Here is a 14,696-nt window from a genome sequence, read left to right as displayed (position 1 = left end):
TGTGTTCCGTCTTAGATATATCGGAACATATTCTCTCGGACACCACGTTTCATGGCGACTGGCTTCCCGTCTTCTAGTTCGGCAGCAGCTGATCCTCCGTCACCTGCTAGCCCCTCCATTATGTTGCGCATATCTTCATCGGCTTGCGCCATGCTCTGATGAGCTTTCTTCATCTTCTCGATCGCCTCCTTTCTCTTTGTCGAGTCGGATTTCTCGGAAGGTTCACTACTGGGAGCTTTTGTTGATGTAGTGGAAGATGTCCACCGTTGCATGCTTGATACGCCCTTCAAGTGGGAGGAGAAGGCTTGCCGAGGTATCATTGCGCGTAGGAGTGGCATGGTGGCTGTCTATGGTCTGTAATAACACTATGGATAACGTCTGGAGCGTCCCGAACGAAAGCAGGACTCTCTGCCATCCCCAGCTTTATGAACGAATAGCTGGACCTACGTAACCGTATTTTGGGTCTTGTGCTCATTGCGTGGGAGACATTCACTCCGCCAATCAGCAGTTGGTATCGGGCAAGAACGTTCCGGCCTATAGAATTGCAGGCACTGCCTGCGGCTTGACTCAACCTGATCCATCCCCAAAGACCTGACTACATACATATTCACTCTTCAAAGCCATTTCTTGCGATCTCTCATTCTACTCAGTCGCACCAACATCCCTACTCGTCGCATACTGGGACGAGCAAAGCAGAGACGACGAGAATGGCCGCGGCGCAACAGTACTACGAACTCTACAGAGGCAGCAGGTAGGTCAACCTGGAGATTTTGCGAGGCTGTTTGCGCCTAAACTTGTCCTTCGTTTTCTCCTGTCTCCAGTGTCTCTAATGTGAAGCGGACTGTTGACCGTTTGGTACAGTATTGGCGAGGCGCTTATTGACACGATCGATGACCTGATAAACGATGGCCGAATCGAACCTCAGCTGGCAATGAAGATTCTCGCCAATTTCGATCGCTCTATAGCCGAAACGCTTGCCGAGAAGGTCAAGTCAAGACTCACATTCAAGGTGGGCCTGGCGCTTTCTTGCGTCAGTCAGGAAATACTAAGATCCTTGCAGGGACATCTGGAAACATACCGATTTTGCGACGATGTTTGGACATTCCTGGTCAAGAACGTAAAGTTCAAGAGCGATGGCGGTCAAGAATTCCATGCGGACAAAGTTAAGATTGTGAGCTGCAACTCCAAGAAGCCCGGGGAGCCGTAGTAGTTTTGTGGCTATCAGAGATGGGTGAGAATCGTCAACGCTTGGTGTTGGATTTGAGCGGCGACAGGCGGCGACATTGACCATATGGCTATATGTGGACCTTCAGTCGCAACTTGACGAAATTGGAATGGGTTTGCACCGGCGCTGGTGGTTTTGTTATTGATACACGCGGGCACGAAGTGTGCTGGCCCTATGATACCCAAGAACTGGCATATTGCGAAAAGATCTCGCAGGCAGGCTGTGGAAAATACACCAGATTTCATGACAAATATAGAGAGATCCATGCTTAGTATTCGTTTCTTCTCCTTGTATACGCCACGGGTGAGAGCCCATACCCAGTGTCGCCACAACGGTGCTTCTTGGGCAGGTGGGGTATGCCAGAGCGCGGCCTTACGGCGCCAAATCTTAGAGCAGTAACTGCTCTCCCTTTGTTTGATCATTGAATCTTGCGAACCTGACTTCGGTAGCAATCTGACTGCTGCCTTCCTGTGCTTAAGCGTTCAGATATGCATGAGCTGCTTCGAGAACACTATCCAAGTCGCGCCAATCCACCTTGAGCTTGGAAATAAGCGTCATATCGACACGCTACCTCTACGTCTAAACCGCAATGGCTCGCACGTTACCATGGACAATCGACCATGCGCCACCACCCAAGCGGCAACGAACGCTTCAAGCGTCGCGCCCGGATGTTAAGAAGCCAGCTTCCCCAGCTCGAAGTGAGGAACCGCACGACGAGCATGACCCGCCTGATAGGGGCCGCCGATCCAACGCCACATCGAGGAGAACCACCAACTGTGAGTCGCCGTGCAGCCTGCATGGACGGCAAGCTAACATGAAGCAGTGAGAACACCGTCCTCGTCGCCAACTCGAGCGCCACCCTCCACCGAGTTAGTCTGGCGCAAGTGGTAAAGAGCACGGCTAACACCGCGACTAGGTTAATGCATGAAGGCTATGACGCGGACGATATCTACATCATGGTTGAAGACGAGTTCTACACGGTTGCGCAGACTTACACAGCACATCTGCATCTTGCCGAGTACAAGAGACTTGTCAAGCAGGCACGGGAAGCACCACCCAAAGCTCTGCCAGAGCCGAAGTCGCCGATGTCAAGACAGGCCAAACAAAGATTGAAGTCCGATGCTCTGCAACTGAAGCAGAAGGATACCCTGCAAAGTCTAGGACTCGCATCAATGGAAGAGGAAGAGGAAGACAAGGTGCCTGATTTATGGTCGGGAACCAGCCTTGCTCCTCTGATGGCTGGTGGCAACCAAGAAAAGACCTCTTTGCTTGGGTTGGAGAGAATGGCAAGCAACACAAAGGCTGGGATGGGCTTCATCAGGCCTAGTAGCAGTGACTCTTCTGGGAGAGATCTGGGACACGATGACTTGACCAGAGTCGCCCCCACGACCTCAGGCACGAGCTCTGCGCGCGTGAAAGGCCACTCGTTTGCTGATGCTATATCGTCTACCGGGAAAACAAATAGCAGCTTGACTTCAGCACGAAGACCGGATGTTCTTGCCGACAGGAGATCAGAGCCACTTCGCGTTCGCTCTGTCTCATCTGAAGCCCAAAATGACCACGAAACGAAAACGACCGCGCCTAGTAGGAATGACTCTGGTATACGCAGACATCGACCAACGCCAAAAGCAAACGGGAGCTTTCTCAAACGTAAGCTGGACAAGGAGCAGGAGAAGAAATCGAGGCTCGAGGAAATTCCAATGTTCATTATTTGATGGCTTCGCCACCAAACCAAGTTGTATGCTCTTCCTTATTTACAGCCAAAAAAGCCCCCCCCCCAGTATCCAGCATATTCGTCCAGTTCGCCAATTCTCCAAAGCACCGCAGCAAAATCGCTCCAAGAATGTAGGAGGTTCTGGTCACTGTCCAAGTTGTTCAAGGCGTGATCCCACTTGAGCAGGACTCATGTATCGCTGTAATGTATCTGTTGAAACCACTCGGAGCACAGTTGAGCTATCGATCATTTGGTTTGACAAGCATGATCAGGCTTGAGAGACTGCCAGCTGCTCATCACATGGCATGTGGTGGCGGATCACGTTGCTCGTCAGCTGGGCCTTCGACCATCACAGCGTTGCTAGAGTGGGCAGTCAGCGACGCTTTTTGGTCTGACAGAATTCAGGATATCTTACCCTTCATGATCGATTTCGAAGTGGATTTCCTGTCTGCGAAAGTTGGTAGGCTGACTCTTTGAGATATATCAGTCATCTCTATCCTGGATACATTGGGATATCAACATACAATTGTCACACCTCTGGTCTCTGGAGTTGTTGTGGTCTCTTTGGTCAATTTGGCTTTGAACCACTCTCGCGCGGCTCGGAATTTCTCGACAACGCTTGCCTTCATATTGGCGAATACGGTCATGGTTGGATCTGGTTCTCGAGTGATATTGGCTTTCGAGGGTGTGAGTCTTATACACAGGCGGACAATCGAGTCTGTTTGCTGTTTGGAGTGTTTGTTGAAGGAAAAGGTCTGAGATCTGTTGAATGACTTGTGAGAGTAACAGGAAGTGTACAAAGGAGTGACAAATGAGTGAAAAGAAGTCCAAAGGCTTCAACCGCGCCGAGCCAGACGAGGAGAAACGAGGGGAAGGAAGGAAAGGAAAGACGAGGAGAGAGATGCGACGGCGAGGGGAGTTATAACACTCCCATTGTCGCGACCAAGCGATCACCTCGGGTTGCCTATGGAGAGGAAGAGAAGAAGAACTTCACAAGAAAAGAAGGACTAGTAGGATGCCAAAAAAAAGTTGGCCGGAGGACGTCGACGACAAGCAAGCAGACTCTTTGGATGTCGAAAAGAGAGAATCCAAATTGCGCAGCCACAGCTCTCCCCCATTGTCTTGTCCCCGGTCCATGCCACGAGACAGACATAGACATGCCATGTTGCGGTGGGTGATGTTCTTTGTCCTGTCCTTTAAATCCTCCCAAGTGGATGTGGATGTGGATGTGCATCACGAAGCTGACCTATCCATAGGACGAGTGATCTTCCCCTACGCAAGGAAAAGGTGGTGCCTTGACCATGAAGACATCATTCATGGTCATTGGAATCACGACGCACGACGGGGCACGACCCTCTCTCTCTGTCTCTGAAACTTGGACGATCTGTGACAAGGCATGTGTCCGTGTCCCCCATTCCTCGGGTAAACCCGTGGCGGAAAAAGAGTAAAAGCGGTGGCATTGTCCACCGCATACACGTTATGAGTCAAACAATGGGCGCCCTCGACCTCTGGCGAACCGGACGGACGGGCCGTTGAGAGAGGCCAATCTAAAAAGTTCCGAGGGGTGGTTACACGGCAGGGAGATTCGAATGCTTTGACATGTCCGGCGATCGAGAAGATTTGCTCCACTGGGGGACCTGGCTATGCAGACCGGCCCCCCTTGCTTCGCTGATCATCGCAGGCCCGTAGGAAATACTTGAGGAAGGGAGAAGGGAGGGGCGCAGCCGTAAGAGACTCATCTCTCGATACAAATATGTGCAGAGAGACACACCCACATTATTGGGCTGGATATCTTCTCCGAGCATCAAATCGCCTGTGGAAATGTCCAGCGGATGTGGCTATCTCTTCGCCTGGCAGCAAATGACGACGATGAGACTGCATCTTGCTCAGAATGGGAAACCCCCGATCTACAGCCAATGCAATGCAGACTCAACCCCTTCGCCGACAGTCTACTTCACTGCGAGCGATCCTCAGTCAAGACTCCCAGCCAGCAAGACCATAATTTTATACCACGCACAGCCAGGGATCTCTTGGACGTCCCAGATTGTCGCCAATGCGCTGCAGCTGGTCGTTGGCAGGTCGAGAAGCGAGAGAAAACGCTACAGAAAAGCCTCCGCAACGGATTACCTGACCTCTTCAGCCTTGCCGTCAGCAAACGGAGCAAGGCAGGCCATGTCTTCGACGAGTGAGCCGTCTCCACAGACAATTGATGGTTCGCAACATGGAGCCGTAGTCCGGGGCTCGCTTGGTCCAGAAGCGGATGAGGCCCTATTTCATTTCATGACCTTGATCTCCTACTTGGAGGAATCCTGTTGGCTCGAAGGAGGCTCGGTTTGGTCTTGCATTGTTTGGTCCGCCTGAGTGGCATCGTCGCTGGCTTCGGCCTCATTTGCATCTCGTACGCCGTGGTCAGGAACCTCTGCCCTATACAGCTCGTCCGGGCCGATCCAACGGGGACTTCTCCACGGTCACATTCGTGCTGCACGGTGACAATAGGCAAAACGCCGAAGCTCTGCATTGGAAAGGAAGAGATCATCTCTACAGTACACGTTTGCAACCAATCAGATCTCGCCGACGGTTTTGGCAAACTTTTCGATGTTGGTTGACGAAACTCCAAATTATTGTCTAATCAAGAAGTATTAACTACCGTGTTAGGCAGTATTTTATCCCTGCATGCTCCCACACCGTCGGCTAGATCTGATTGGTTGCGAACTCGAGCGCAGCCTTTCTGCCTACGAGTAAGGAGTATACAGTAGTCATTTTCTGCGAGGCGAACCAACTCCCGTAGATCATCGAGACAGACTGGACATGTCGACAAGAAGGCCCTTTTTCCTTGTGAATTCACAAAGTCGATTGAAGCGTTATCACTGATGCGGCATGCCAATGCAATATCTGGGCTTGGAGGTAGTGAAAACAGGCTTGACAACTTGGAGTCCCGCCGATAGTACAACACAGGCAACACCTGAGCATGGTGGGATCTGTTTACTACCTAGGTCCGTACTCTAGGGTAGTCACTACTAGTAGTAGAAGTTCAGTCCTGGCTCGTATCCTCAATGACCTCCCTCGCATACCGCTCATTTCGGTCCGTCATGTCCTTGGCGTATCGCGCCACATGGTCGGGCACGTTTTGTATTCTGTTCGTCCTATGCGGGATAGGCTCGGCGAAATGTTCATAGACCGGAACCACGCCGGTCCAGATGCTGTCGAGCAGTTCGGGACGGTCAGTGTCTTTCTTCTCGTCGCGTGGGCCGCCGACTCGGATCTTGCCGCTCCCGCCGACGACTTTGACCTTGAGGATCGAGGTGGACGACATCTCGGCCGGCACGGGCGGGACGCGTGTGTGTCGCCATCGGTCAGATACGACGGAATTTGTCACGGCTTCCATGGCCCAGAGTTTCTCGGAGGCGTCGGTCACGAGCGTGGCGTAGCCGTAGCTGGTTTTGACAAACATTGCGTTTTTCGTTAGCACAACCACTGCAGACATAAAGGGGGGTTGTTTTCGCGATGTGGGATAGCATGCCGACCGGCTGGGGGAATATGGACAGGCCCAGGAACGGAGAAGACATGCAACGAGTCCGGGGGATTTAGGCGGGGGGGGGGGCCAGGTGGGAAAGCCAGAATAGAATTGTGTGGATACTCACAGTGTGGCGGAGCGGTAATTGATGTCGTGCGTGTACGGCGTGAGCGAGAGAACGAGGCCGTCGACTTTCGTGGCCGAGATGGTCACGGGAAGACCTTCGTGCTCGACGCCCTCGTCGGTGGTGGTTGTGCGGGATAGGTTCATCATTCGGGCGCTCACGTAGCCGTGCACGTAGATGTCGAGAGGCTCGCCCAGGGACGAAGAAGGGTGCTCGAAGCTCGCGGCAACGCCAATCATGGGCAGAGTGACGGGGAACGGGTTGCTCGCGTCGGGAGTGTTGAACGAAACGTTGACATATGTGCTTTCGTTGATGATGCGGTGGATGGCTTCAAGGTCGTATGTTTCTAATTCCGGGGAGAGGAGTCGAGTTAGCCGCGGTTAGCTCAATGCTGGTTTTCAAGGCCGGTTCACAAGGATCGTGAGCGGTAATGCAAGACAGGACAAGTCTCACCTCGAACATTATACCGGTTGACCTTGTTGATCGCGGTCTTGGGATACTCGAGGCTGCGTGAGCGGCCCATCTCAGCGCGCCTTGCTTTGTTTAGAGTTGGTAGAAGGAGACCCTTGGAATGACTTCGCAGGTTGTCCGTCGAGTGCGGATCTAAATTGGAGGAGAGATTGCAAGCTGCCCAAGGTATGGGTGGACAGATGGCTCGAGATGCCGGTCAACACATACAGGGCGACGTTATATCAATCTAGGCGCAAGCCCGAATCTAGGATGAGCTCTCTTACCTATTCCATCCATACCTACCTCTTCTGGGCCCGAATACGTGAACATCACACTCGAGTCAAATGCATGGAGGCCAGCCATGTCAGTCCAGTCGGAGGTGTCAAATTAGTCAACGGCGGCACATCTTGGACGCTTATCTTCGCTCATCCGGCGGGCCTGTAGGGTGCGATCGTGCACCAGACTGCTCGTGGTCGACTACTTGATTCTGTCCACAATACGACTCGCATGCCAAAGAGCTGAAAAAGCGGGCAACCCCGTAGTCAGGGCCGCCCATCAGAGATCGGATACAGCAAGTCCATGCGAGATAAGCGAGACGCACAAGGCTAGCTTTGATAAGGAGAGTCGCTTTCGACCGTTCTCAGCTGCCCAGCAGTACTAAGTTGAACCTTGGCCGTAGAATGCTAGAGATGACAGGATACAAATTGCACGAGGAATGTGAGATGACTCTATGTCTACACCAAATCAGCCGTTTCATGCCTGACTTTGAGTATACCCAGCGTAGCACTAAATTATAGACCATAGATGATCGACTCAACCTCTGCACTTCCAATCAAGATCCAACTTTATAGCTTGACTCTTTCCTGACTGCCTCCGCTAAGCCGCCTGATTTGAGGTCTGAAATTCGGACTGGGTGCAGCGCTCGACGATGATGCATGACTTTCCAGACTCGTGCCTAGATTGGAGACCTCGTTGCCTTCCGATATCGAACTTCTTGTTGATTGGACTGGATTTGGTGGTCGAGGTTGAGCCGAGGGTGCTCGACCACGCATAGCTTGCTGCTGTTGGCCTATTCTCTCTCGGTTCAAGAGCCACTGGACTTGTGCCCTGGTGCTGAACAGCGCAGCATTGGTATGTGCAAGGTCTTCTTTGATCCGCAAAGTCTCGTTCATTATCTGCATTGATGTACGTGCATCCAGGTCGGATATGTTGTTGTGAAGTGCAGCAATTCCCTGCTCGAGGTTGGACACATTAACACGCAAAGACTCGTGAAGCGAGAGCAGATGTTGTTGGGTTTGTGAGATGGAAGCCGCATCTGGATCAGGTGATGGCGTCATGTCTCGAAGATGTGCCGGCATGAGAAGGTCGCGCTGAGATGCTGCCGAAGGAATGTGGTCCCTTTCAATCTCTTCAATATCCGAGGCTTCGCCAACAGGCGAGTGGTCAGACTGATTGAGACAGGGGAGGACTCGGTCATTGACGATGTCGTTAAGCTTGTCAAAACCGGTCTCAAGCACTTCATTCCGGACTTTGACCATGGTCAGCTGCTCCTGCAGGGATTGCAGCAGTTTCGATTGTCTCTGGAGGAACGGAGCCAGTCGAGCCATGGGGCACGACTTGACATGCTCGCTCACCTCATCAGGCCGGACTTCATCCGTGCAACCGTATCGCGTGCCAGGACAGGTGTTCTGCTCTTCGGAGTCGCAGATGTGAGCCTTGTTTACGTCCAGATAGTCCCGAGCTGGAATTCGTTGTCCGCACTCTCTGCATATCACGCCCGTATTTGGACAATCCTCATCTTTATGCTTGAGCCACTCTCCTCGGCCGAGTTCGATCACAGCCCCGCAATCACATTCTATGTGTGAGGTATGTATGCACTGGTTGGGTACATAGTTCTTTCTCTTGACCAGCTGCCCGCATTCAGCATCCGGACATCTCAGTCGCTCATGTTCGCATTCTTTCGTGGCATGGCGCTCAATACATGCTCGTGTGACTATCTCTTCGCAATCGTCATTCGGACAACGTACTCTGATCTCATTGCACATGTTGACAATCAGTCGTGACGCTTTGCGGGGTGCGGACAGCAGAAAAGTGCGACATGATGGACACTGTGAGCGCACTCCAGCGCTTGCGCCTTCTCGATATTCCTTCAGACAGGAGTTGCAAAAGGTATGGTCGCATTCCAGGACGACGGGTTCAACGAAGGGAACATGGCAAATGGGGCACATAAGGTGCGAGTCATACTCGGTGACATAGTCGAGTGCTCGAAGATCGAGGTCTGCAGAAGGCTTGTCGACGGACTTGACCCGATTGTGACGGGGAGAACGGAGCGATGGAGAGGGCGGCGGTGAGATTCTTGGACGAGTTCGAGCGAATTCGGCGAACAGGGTGTCGAGATGGGGCTGGATGGGACTTGGGAGAGAGGCATCGTCCGGGAGGTGACGGGTAGCGAGAGGCATGAACTCGTTGTCATCCATTTTTCAGGTTTCGCAGGCTAAGATTCCATTTCACAAGGGTAAGAGACGAGGGGAGGATGGTGTTTGGATATGTCGAGATGTACACAACTTGAGGCCGAGTGGCACCCAAGTGGCTGACGTAATCACGTGATAGGACGTGCGGATAAGTCCCGGTCTCCGTATTATGTCATCAATCCTCCGCCCGATACTCCGTCACGTGTCTGTACATCCCATTTGATTCCACGCCTATTCGAGGCTTCACCCACGAGACCTGTCTGTACCAGGGTGTGTATCACGATGGAGAAAGAAGAGATCCTTACGATTCTGTCGTCCACAGAGTCCGACTCAATATCTGCCCTCCAAAACCAAGCAAAAGACTTGATCTCATCTGCCACCGTCGACAATCTACCCACCACCCTCCTCGACCTACTCACACAAATCATCAAACCGCTCTTCACCAGCACAAAACACCCCAGCCTGACCTCCACAGGTCGGAAGAATCTCGTCCCCGGCCCACCATCTTTCGGTCCAAGCTACGCATCTTTTGACGAGGATCAGGCTCAAACCCCATGGAAAACACCATTCACCGTGCCGCTGCTCAAATACATCTTAACCGCCTACTCCGCTCTACCAGAGCACAAGCGCAAGCTAACGATCGAAGCACATTTCCACCTCCTGATCCCGCCGATCCTGAATATGATCGACGACTCCGACACGCGGTACAAAGCTTCGGGATGCAAGCTTCTTCGGCTCCTCTGCGAACTATTGAGCGCCGTGCAAAGCGACATGCTCAAACGCACAGGCTTGGGGGACGTGTTTGTCGACGCGCTCAAAGCGAATTTCAACTTGCTACCGACATTGACGCCCGAGGAGGAGAGTCTAGCGCTATTCCGGACATTGTATCCTGCTTACCTCGCCATCGTGGATGCTTGGTACCCCACCGATCAATCTAATGGAGCTGACAGCAAGAAAAGAGACAGCTTACTGACGGCGCTATATCGGCACGGCATCGTGGCGTCGATCGAACACCTGTCGTCGGCGGGATCATTTTCATCCACGATATCGGTCGGCCTGACAACGTTCCTGCTCACTCAGATACCACCGGTGTTCGAGCGCATGGGACTATCCAGTGTACGACATTTACAGGGGCTCCTCCCGATGCTTAGGACCGGGTTGATGGATCCATTTATCCTGGTTGCGCCGGAGATGGTATTCGCTGTGCTGGATGTGGTGGGAAGTGTGATCCGGGTTGGGGCGCCGAGGGTGAAGGAGAGATGGTACCCGGAGATTCTGAGGGGCCTGGTGGGCTGTTGGTGTAACTGCTCCGATGAACTTGAAAGTGATTCCAAGATGAAAACGGGCGCGGACGAGGTGATGAAGAGGCTGAAAAGCTCGGTGAGCATGTTAAGGGATGTGGTAGACAAGAAGGAGTGGAAGGATGTCACGGAGCGCTTGGAACAAGAGGAGGCGGCCTTGACAGAGCTTTTTGACTGAATAAGGACAATGCGATGAAGACGCAAGAACGAGATTCCCTTCCGTGCCGAGCATATCATTTCGCATCGAACGCTGCAAATACACCAACAACGCGCGATGCAGCAAGGAAAAGTCGATTCTATCAGGGTATCATACCGCCACAAAACGCAAACCCGCATCATTCACAGAGCGTCTACATCATCGCCAACGACAGGCCTCTGCTTGAACAGGCTCTTCCCCTTCAACCACTTTCTGTACGCCTTGTACCTCTTCTTCTCGCCATCTTCATGCAGAACCGTCAACGGATTTTCCACGGCTCCGCTGGCAAGATACTCGGTGTATTCGTCGAGACTGGCCTCGGCGCGTTCGTCCATGGTCAAACTCACGGCGCCGCGCTCGTCGTCGTAGTGGCGCAAGACCGTATGCTCAGCTGGGTCCGAGGTTGTTTTCGACAGATACTCCAAGAACTCGAGCGGCGCAGAAGAGTAGTCGATGTCCGAAGACACGACGAGCGGAATATTCGACGGGTGTGTCACGTAGCGTTGGTACTCGCCTGCTTGGCGGGCCTGTGGATCGAGCGATCTCGTGACGAGAGACGCGAACGATTGCAATGCGAGTTCGGCTTTCGTCGGCTGGAGAAGCGAGCTGTTTGTCAGGTCGCTTGTCGTCGCAGTGGGGAGTTTAGGGATCTTCGGTACGGATGGAGACTGGACTTCGAAGGACGGCTCTTTGATGATGCCCGTGTACTGCCGTCGTTGGAGAGTGTTGTGTAATTGTTGCTGTGCGTCGAGCCACGGTCCAAGAGTATTGGGTTTGGGCGCCGGGGTTGGCTCGAGGGCTGAATGAGGTACAGTGGATGCAATGGAATCTGTCCCCACCGTGGACGCCGCGTCATCTGACGGTGCGACGATCTTGACGCCCTTGCGTGCTGTATGTTTGCCATGACCCTCGCCATCGCTTTCGTTGGCTGTGCGTACTTTGAACGGCGAGAAGTCGTATTTGCCCGACGCTGTCGAGCTGATCGGAATGTATCGCAGATTTGAATGCATTTTGAATGAGAAGAGCTTTTTGAAAGACGAAATGGCGAGTGGCCGGTAGTATTCCACCCAATAGTCGTCAAAGTATTCGACTGGTCGATCGCGCAGTTCTCTCGGCCAGATCGAAGGGGGCATGGACGGCGAGCGAAGATATTCTGACGTATACCACTGACGATAGCTAGGCCTGCGCTTTCCAAACATGGATCGTGGATCCGAGTGGTGAAGATAGTAGTCTGTCGTCAGGTCCCAGAGCATCGGCTTGTCCTGAGCGAAGACGTAGTTGCCCAGAAAGAGGTTGTACGCTTCTTGTCGTTGGGCGTCCATGAAGGAGTTGTTGTAGTATCGCTTGAAGCTTTCGACCATGTCACGAGAATGGCTCGTCCACTGATTGATCTTGCGATATGTCGCCATGGTGTTGACGAGGTGAGAGCCGCCGTATTGCACGGCTATCGTGTCGCCGTGATCGTGCCACATGTGTGTGAACAGATTGATCGCGTCCGAGTCATACTGGACGGATGTGCCTTCCATCACACCCAGAGCTTCAAGCTGGTAGCCCAGAGCTTTCTTAGCTATGACAAATTGTGCGGCATTCGTGCGGTCAAGGCAGTCGATGCAATTGGTGCGAGCGACACCGCTTTGGAGTTTGAGGCCGGTTTTCTCGTCGTCGCCGTTCTGGAAGAAGCCGGTTTTGGGCAAGATGTCTTCCGCTATTGCTTCGAGGCTAGCAATGACGTCTCCGTCGCGGCTTTTGGAGGCTCGGCTCATATCCCAAGCGTGGTAGAGAATCTGCTTGTCCTTAGGGAGGAACTGATTGAGGTAGTTGATTGCCAGGGTATACTCTTTTAGTAGCTTGGACTCTCGCGGAGTTCGTTCTCGGGCCTTGACCAGGTTGAGGACGTATATAGGTGTGCCATATCGTTTGAAGAGATTGTCAAAGTGCAAAGCTGCTGCGCTGAAGAATGGGTCCACCACGCTGAGATGTATATCTGGTTTGGGTGAAACACCGGTGCTGTCCTGTGTCCAGTGCAAAGGTATGCTACCTCTATGCTGGACATATGAAGTGTATTTGTTGTTCGCGAACAACACCGGACCAGGAGCATGGAAAGAAGTGGTCAGCATTTCCGAAACAATTTGCTCTGTTTCAACATCGTTGGCCACATATCCCAGGTCGTTTGCGCCGCGTTTCAAGAAGCGTGCCCCGGCAAAGAACCGTGAGCGACGGGCGATGATGGTCACATACACCACCCTTCCCCAATAGATGGACAAAGCGCTCTGGTCGACATAGCCATGTACTATCGATACACACCAGTCGAACGGGTTCTTTAGAGCTTGTTTGGCCGGTTCGAGTAGGTGATGGTTCCAGACGAACATGTCGTTGTGATCCCATTTCAACGGCTCAGCAAGGCCATCGTAGAGTGCCTGGCGTTCACGCATGATGTTATGTTGTAAGGTCCTGGTAACATCATATGAATAGCTGAAGTAGAAAGACCTGGTGAGGTCTAGATTTCCCAAAATGCCGATGAATCGAGCCTCTTCGAGATGCCTGTCCGTCTTGAGTCTTGTCGAGGCCCCTGTCACTAAAGGCATCATATCTGTCTTGTCGATTTGGTAGATGTAATGGCCACCAATCATAGCGACCTGACTTCGCTTCGTCACATAGATCATATAGTAGTGAGCCGTAAAACGGATGAAGCCGAGCAAGCCCCAGAAACTAGTTTTGATCTTGAGTCCGCCTGTTGCTCGATTGCCCTCATCGATCGCATTGAGGATTTGCTGCGTCTCCTTCTTCGTGTAGACGATGTCATCTTCAGTAATGCTCAGCTCGCCGAGTTCAGACGTCCGGTCGATCTTCAGGATGCGAAAAGCCGAATCCAACAGGTCTGAGCCAACAATGTAATAATAATTCGCCGTTTCATGCAGTGTAAATTTGTGCATTCTGATAACGCCTTCCTCCCCAACCTTGCCAACTTTAGCTCCTTTGTTACGTTTCAAGGTGACCGGAGATGGACTTGCGGTCCTATTCAAGGACTTGGAGAGGTTAAGTTCTTCATCGTCATCCTCTTCATCTCGTTTTCCTGGCGCCAGTGGGGGTGATTCTGGAGGGTTGTTTGACAGGAGAGGATACATCTGCGGTACAACTTCCTCCGGAAATTCTGATCCCTCAGAGTTGATCTTGACCTCGGGGGAAGACTCGTGGATACCAACCGTTCGAGACGGATTCGAGTCATCTTCAAAGTCCGCCTGATTGACGCCATTGCCTGCTGACGGTCCAGTCTTCTCGCAATCAGACTCTGCTGCTTCGACAGCCACTTGATTGGCGACGAACTCTTTGAACGATTCCATCCCAGCTAGTGTCTCAATTCAAGGGCCTACTTGTCCGACACGCATAACGTGTGCTGTATGGATTGGTTGGGCCGTCCATGGGTCTCGACTAGGGTTCTCTGCGCATACTTGGTTGCGCGCCTCCTCGGCCAGGGCTTTGTTGAATTGCCAGCCGTGGGGCGTGCTCGTAGGATTTGTGTTTTTGATATCAATAAAGTGCTGATCTATGGCGAAATGATGGCCCCATGTATCCTGCCAACATCCAAGCCACCGGTGCCACGATTATACCATATCAAGTTAGACCTGCCAAGACTGTCTGGACCGAGGTTCCCCAGTCACTCTGGTACGGTATGCGGTGGCACAGTGGATGATCGTGGGCTT

General features: G+C 52.5%; 8 protein-coding genes across 9 annotated transcripts; 3 read left to right on the top strand and 5 right to left on the bottom strand.

Moving 5' to 3' along the window:
- Positions 1-11: 11 nt before the first annotated feature.
- PV05_00689 (uncharacterized protein) lies at positions 12-338 on the bottom strand (the record flags this gene model as incomplete). The annotated part of the gene is made up of 1 exon (XM_013465605.1): positions 12-338. The coding sequence occupies one exon, from the start codon at positions 336-338 to the stop codon at positions 12-14; it is 327 nt and encodes a 108-aa protein (XP_013321059.1).
- Positions 339-585: 247 nt separating this feature from the next.
- Positions 586-1,499, top strand: PV05_00688 (transcription initiation factor IIA subunit 2). The gene is made up of 3 exons (XM_013465604.1): positions 586-751; positions 862-1,009; positions 1,061-1,499. The coding sequence occupies exons 1-3, from the start codon at positions 708-710 to the stop codon at positions 1,205-1,207; spliced, it is 339 nt and encodes a 112-aa protein (XP_013321058.1). The 5' UTR covers positions 586-707; the 3' UTR covers positions 1,208-1,499.
- Positions 1,500-1,645: 146 nt separating this feature from the next.
- PV05_00686 lies at positions 1,646-5,908 on the top strand. Of its 2 annotated transcripts, XM_013465602.1 has the most exons (4): positions 1,646-2,001; positions 2,049-2,094; positions 2,142-4,109; positions 4,196-5,908. In XM_013465602.1, the coding sequence occupies exons 1-3, from the start codon at positions 1,815-1,817 to the stop codon at positions 2,938-2,940; spliced, it is 1,032 nt and encodes a 343-aa protein (XP_013321056.1). In that variant the 5' UTR covers positions 1,646-1,814; the 3' UTR covers positions 2,941-4,109; positions 4,196-5,908. The 2 variants fall into 2 exon arrangements, with proteins under 2 accessions (XP_013321056.1, XP_013321055.1); XM_013465601.1 differs by having other exon boundaries at positions 2,049-4,109.
- PV05_00687 (uncharacterized protein) lies at positions 3,236-3,586 on the bottom strand (the record flags this gene model as incomplete). The annotated part of the gene is made up of 3 exons (XM_013465603.1): positions 3,236-3,299; positions 3,355-3,410; positions 3,464-3,586. 3 exons carry the CDS (start codon positions 3,584-3,586, stop codon positions 3,236-3,238), a joined length of 243 nt encoding a protein of 80 aa, XP_013321057.1.
- On the bottom strand, positions 5,905-7,263 carry PV05_00685 (uncharacterized protein). The gene is made up of 3 exons (XM_013465600.1): positions 7,031-7,263; positions 6,581-6,923; positions 5,905-6,373 (listed from the first exon to the last, which is right to left on the bottom strand). Exons 1-3 carry the CDS (start codon positions 7,098-7,100, stop codon positions 5,971-5,973), a joined length of 816 nt encoding a protein of 271 aa, XP_013321054.1. The 5' UTR covers positions 7,101-7,263; the 3' UTR covers positions 5,905-5,970.
- A 452-nt stretch (positions 7,264-7,715) lies between these two features.
- On the bottom strand, positions 7,716-9,560 carry PV05_00684 (uncharacterized protein). Its single transcript, XM_013465599.1, has one exon. It carries the CDS (start codon positions 9,502-9,504, stop codon positions 7,873-7,875), a length of 1,632 nt encoding a protein of 543 aa, XP_013321053.1. The 5' UTR covers positions 9,505-9,560; the 3' UTR covers positions 7,716-7,872.
- A 193-nt stretch (positions 9,561-9,753) lies between these two features.
- PV05_00683 (uncharacterized protein) lies at positions 9,754-12,015 on the top strand. Its single transcript, XM_013465598.1, has one exon. The coding sequence runs from the start codon at positions 9,781-9,783 to the stop codon at positions 10,975-10,977; it is 1,197 nt and encodes a 398-aa protein (XP_013321052.1). The 5' UTR covers positions 9,754-9,780; the 3' UTR covers positions 10,978-12,015.
- PV05_00682 (uncharacterized protein) lies at positions 11,021-14,520 on the bottom strand. The gene has a single exon (XM_013465597.1). The coding sequence runs from the start codon at positions 14,334-14,336 to the stop codon at positions 11,139-11,141; it is 3,198 nt and encodes a 1,065-aa protein (XP_013321051.1). The 5' UTR covers positions 14,337-14,520; the 3' UTR covers positions 11,021-11,138.
- Positions 14,521-14,696: the final 176 nt, after the last annotated feature.

Source organism: Exophiala xenobiotica (assembly GCF_000835505.1).
Source record: "Exophiala xenobiotica strain CBS 118157 unplaced genomic scaffold supercont1.1, whole genome shotgun sequence".
NCBI classification, from domain to species: domain Eukaryota; kingdom Fungi; phylum Ascomycota; class Eurotiomycetes; order Chaetothyriales; family Herpotrichiellaceae; genus Exophiala; species Exophiala xenobiotica.
This window is presented reverse-complemented; position numbering and strand designations above follow the sequence as displayed.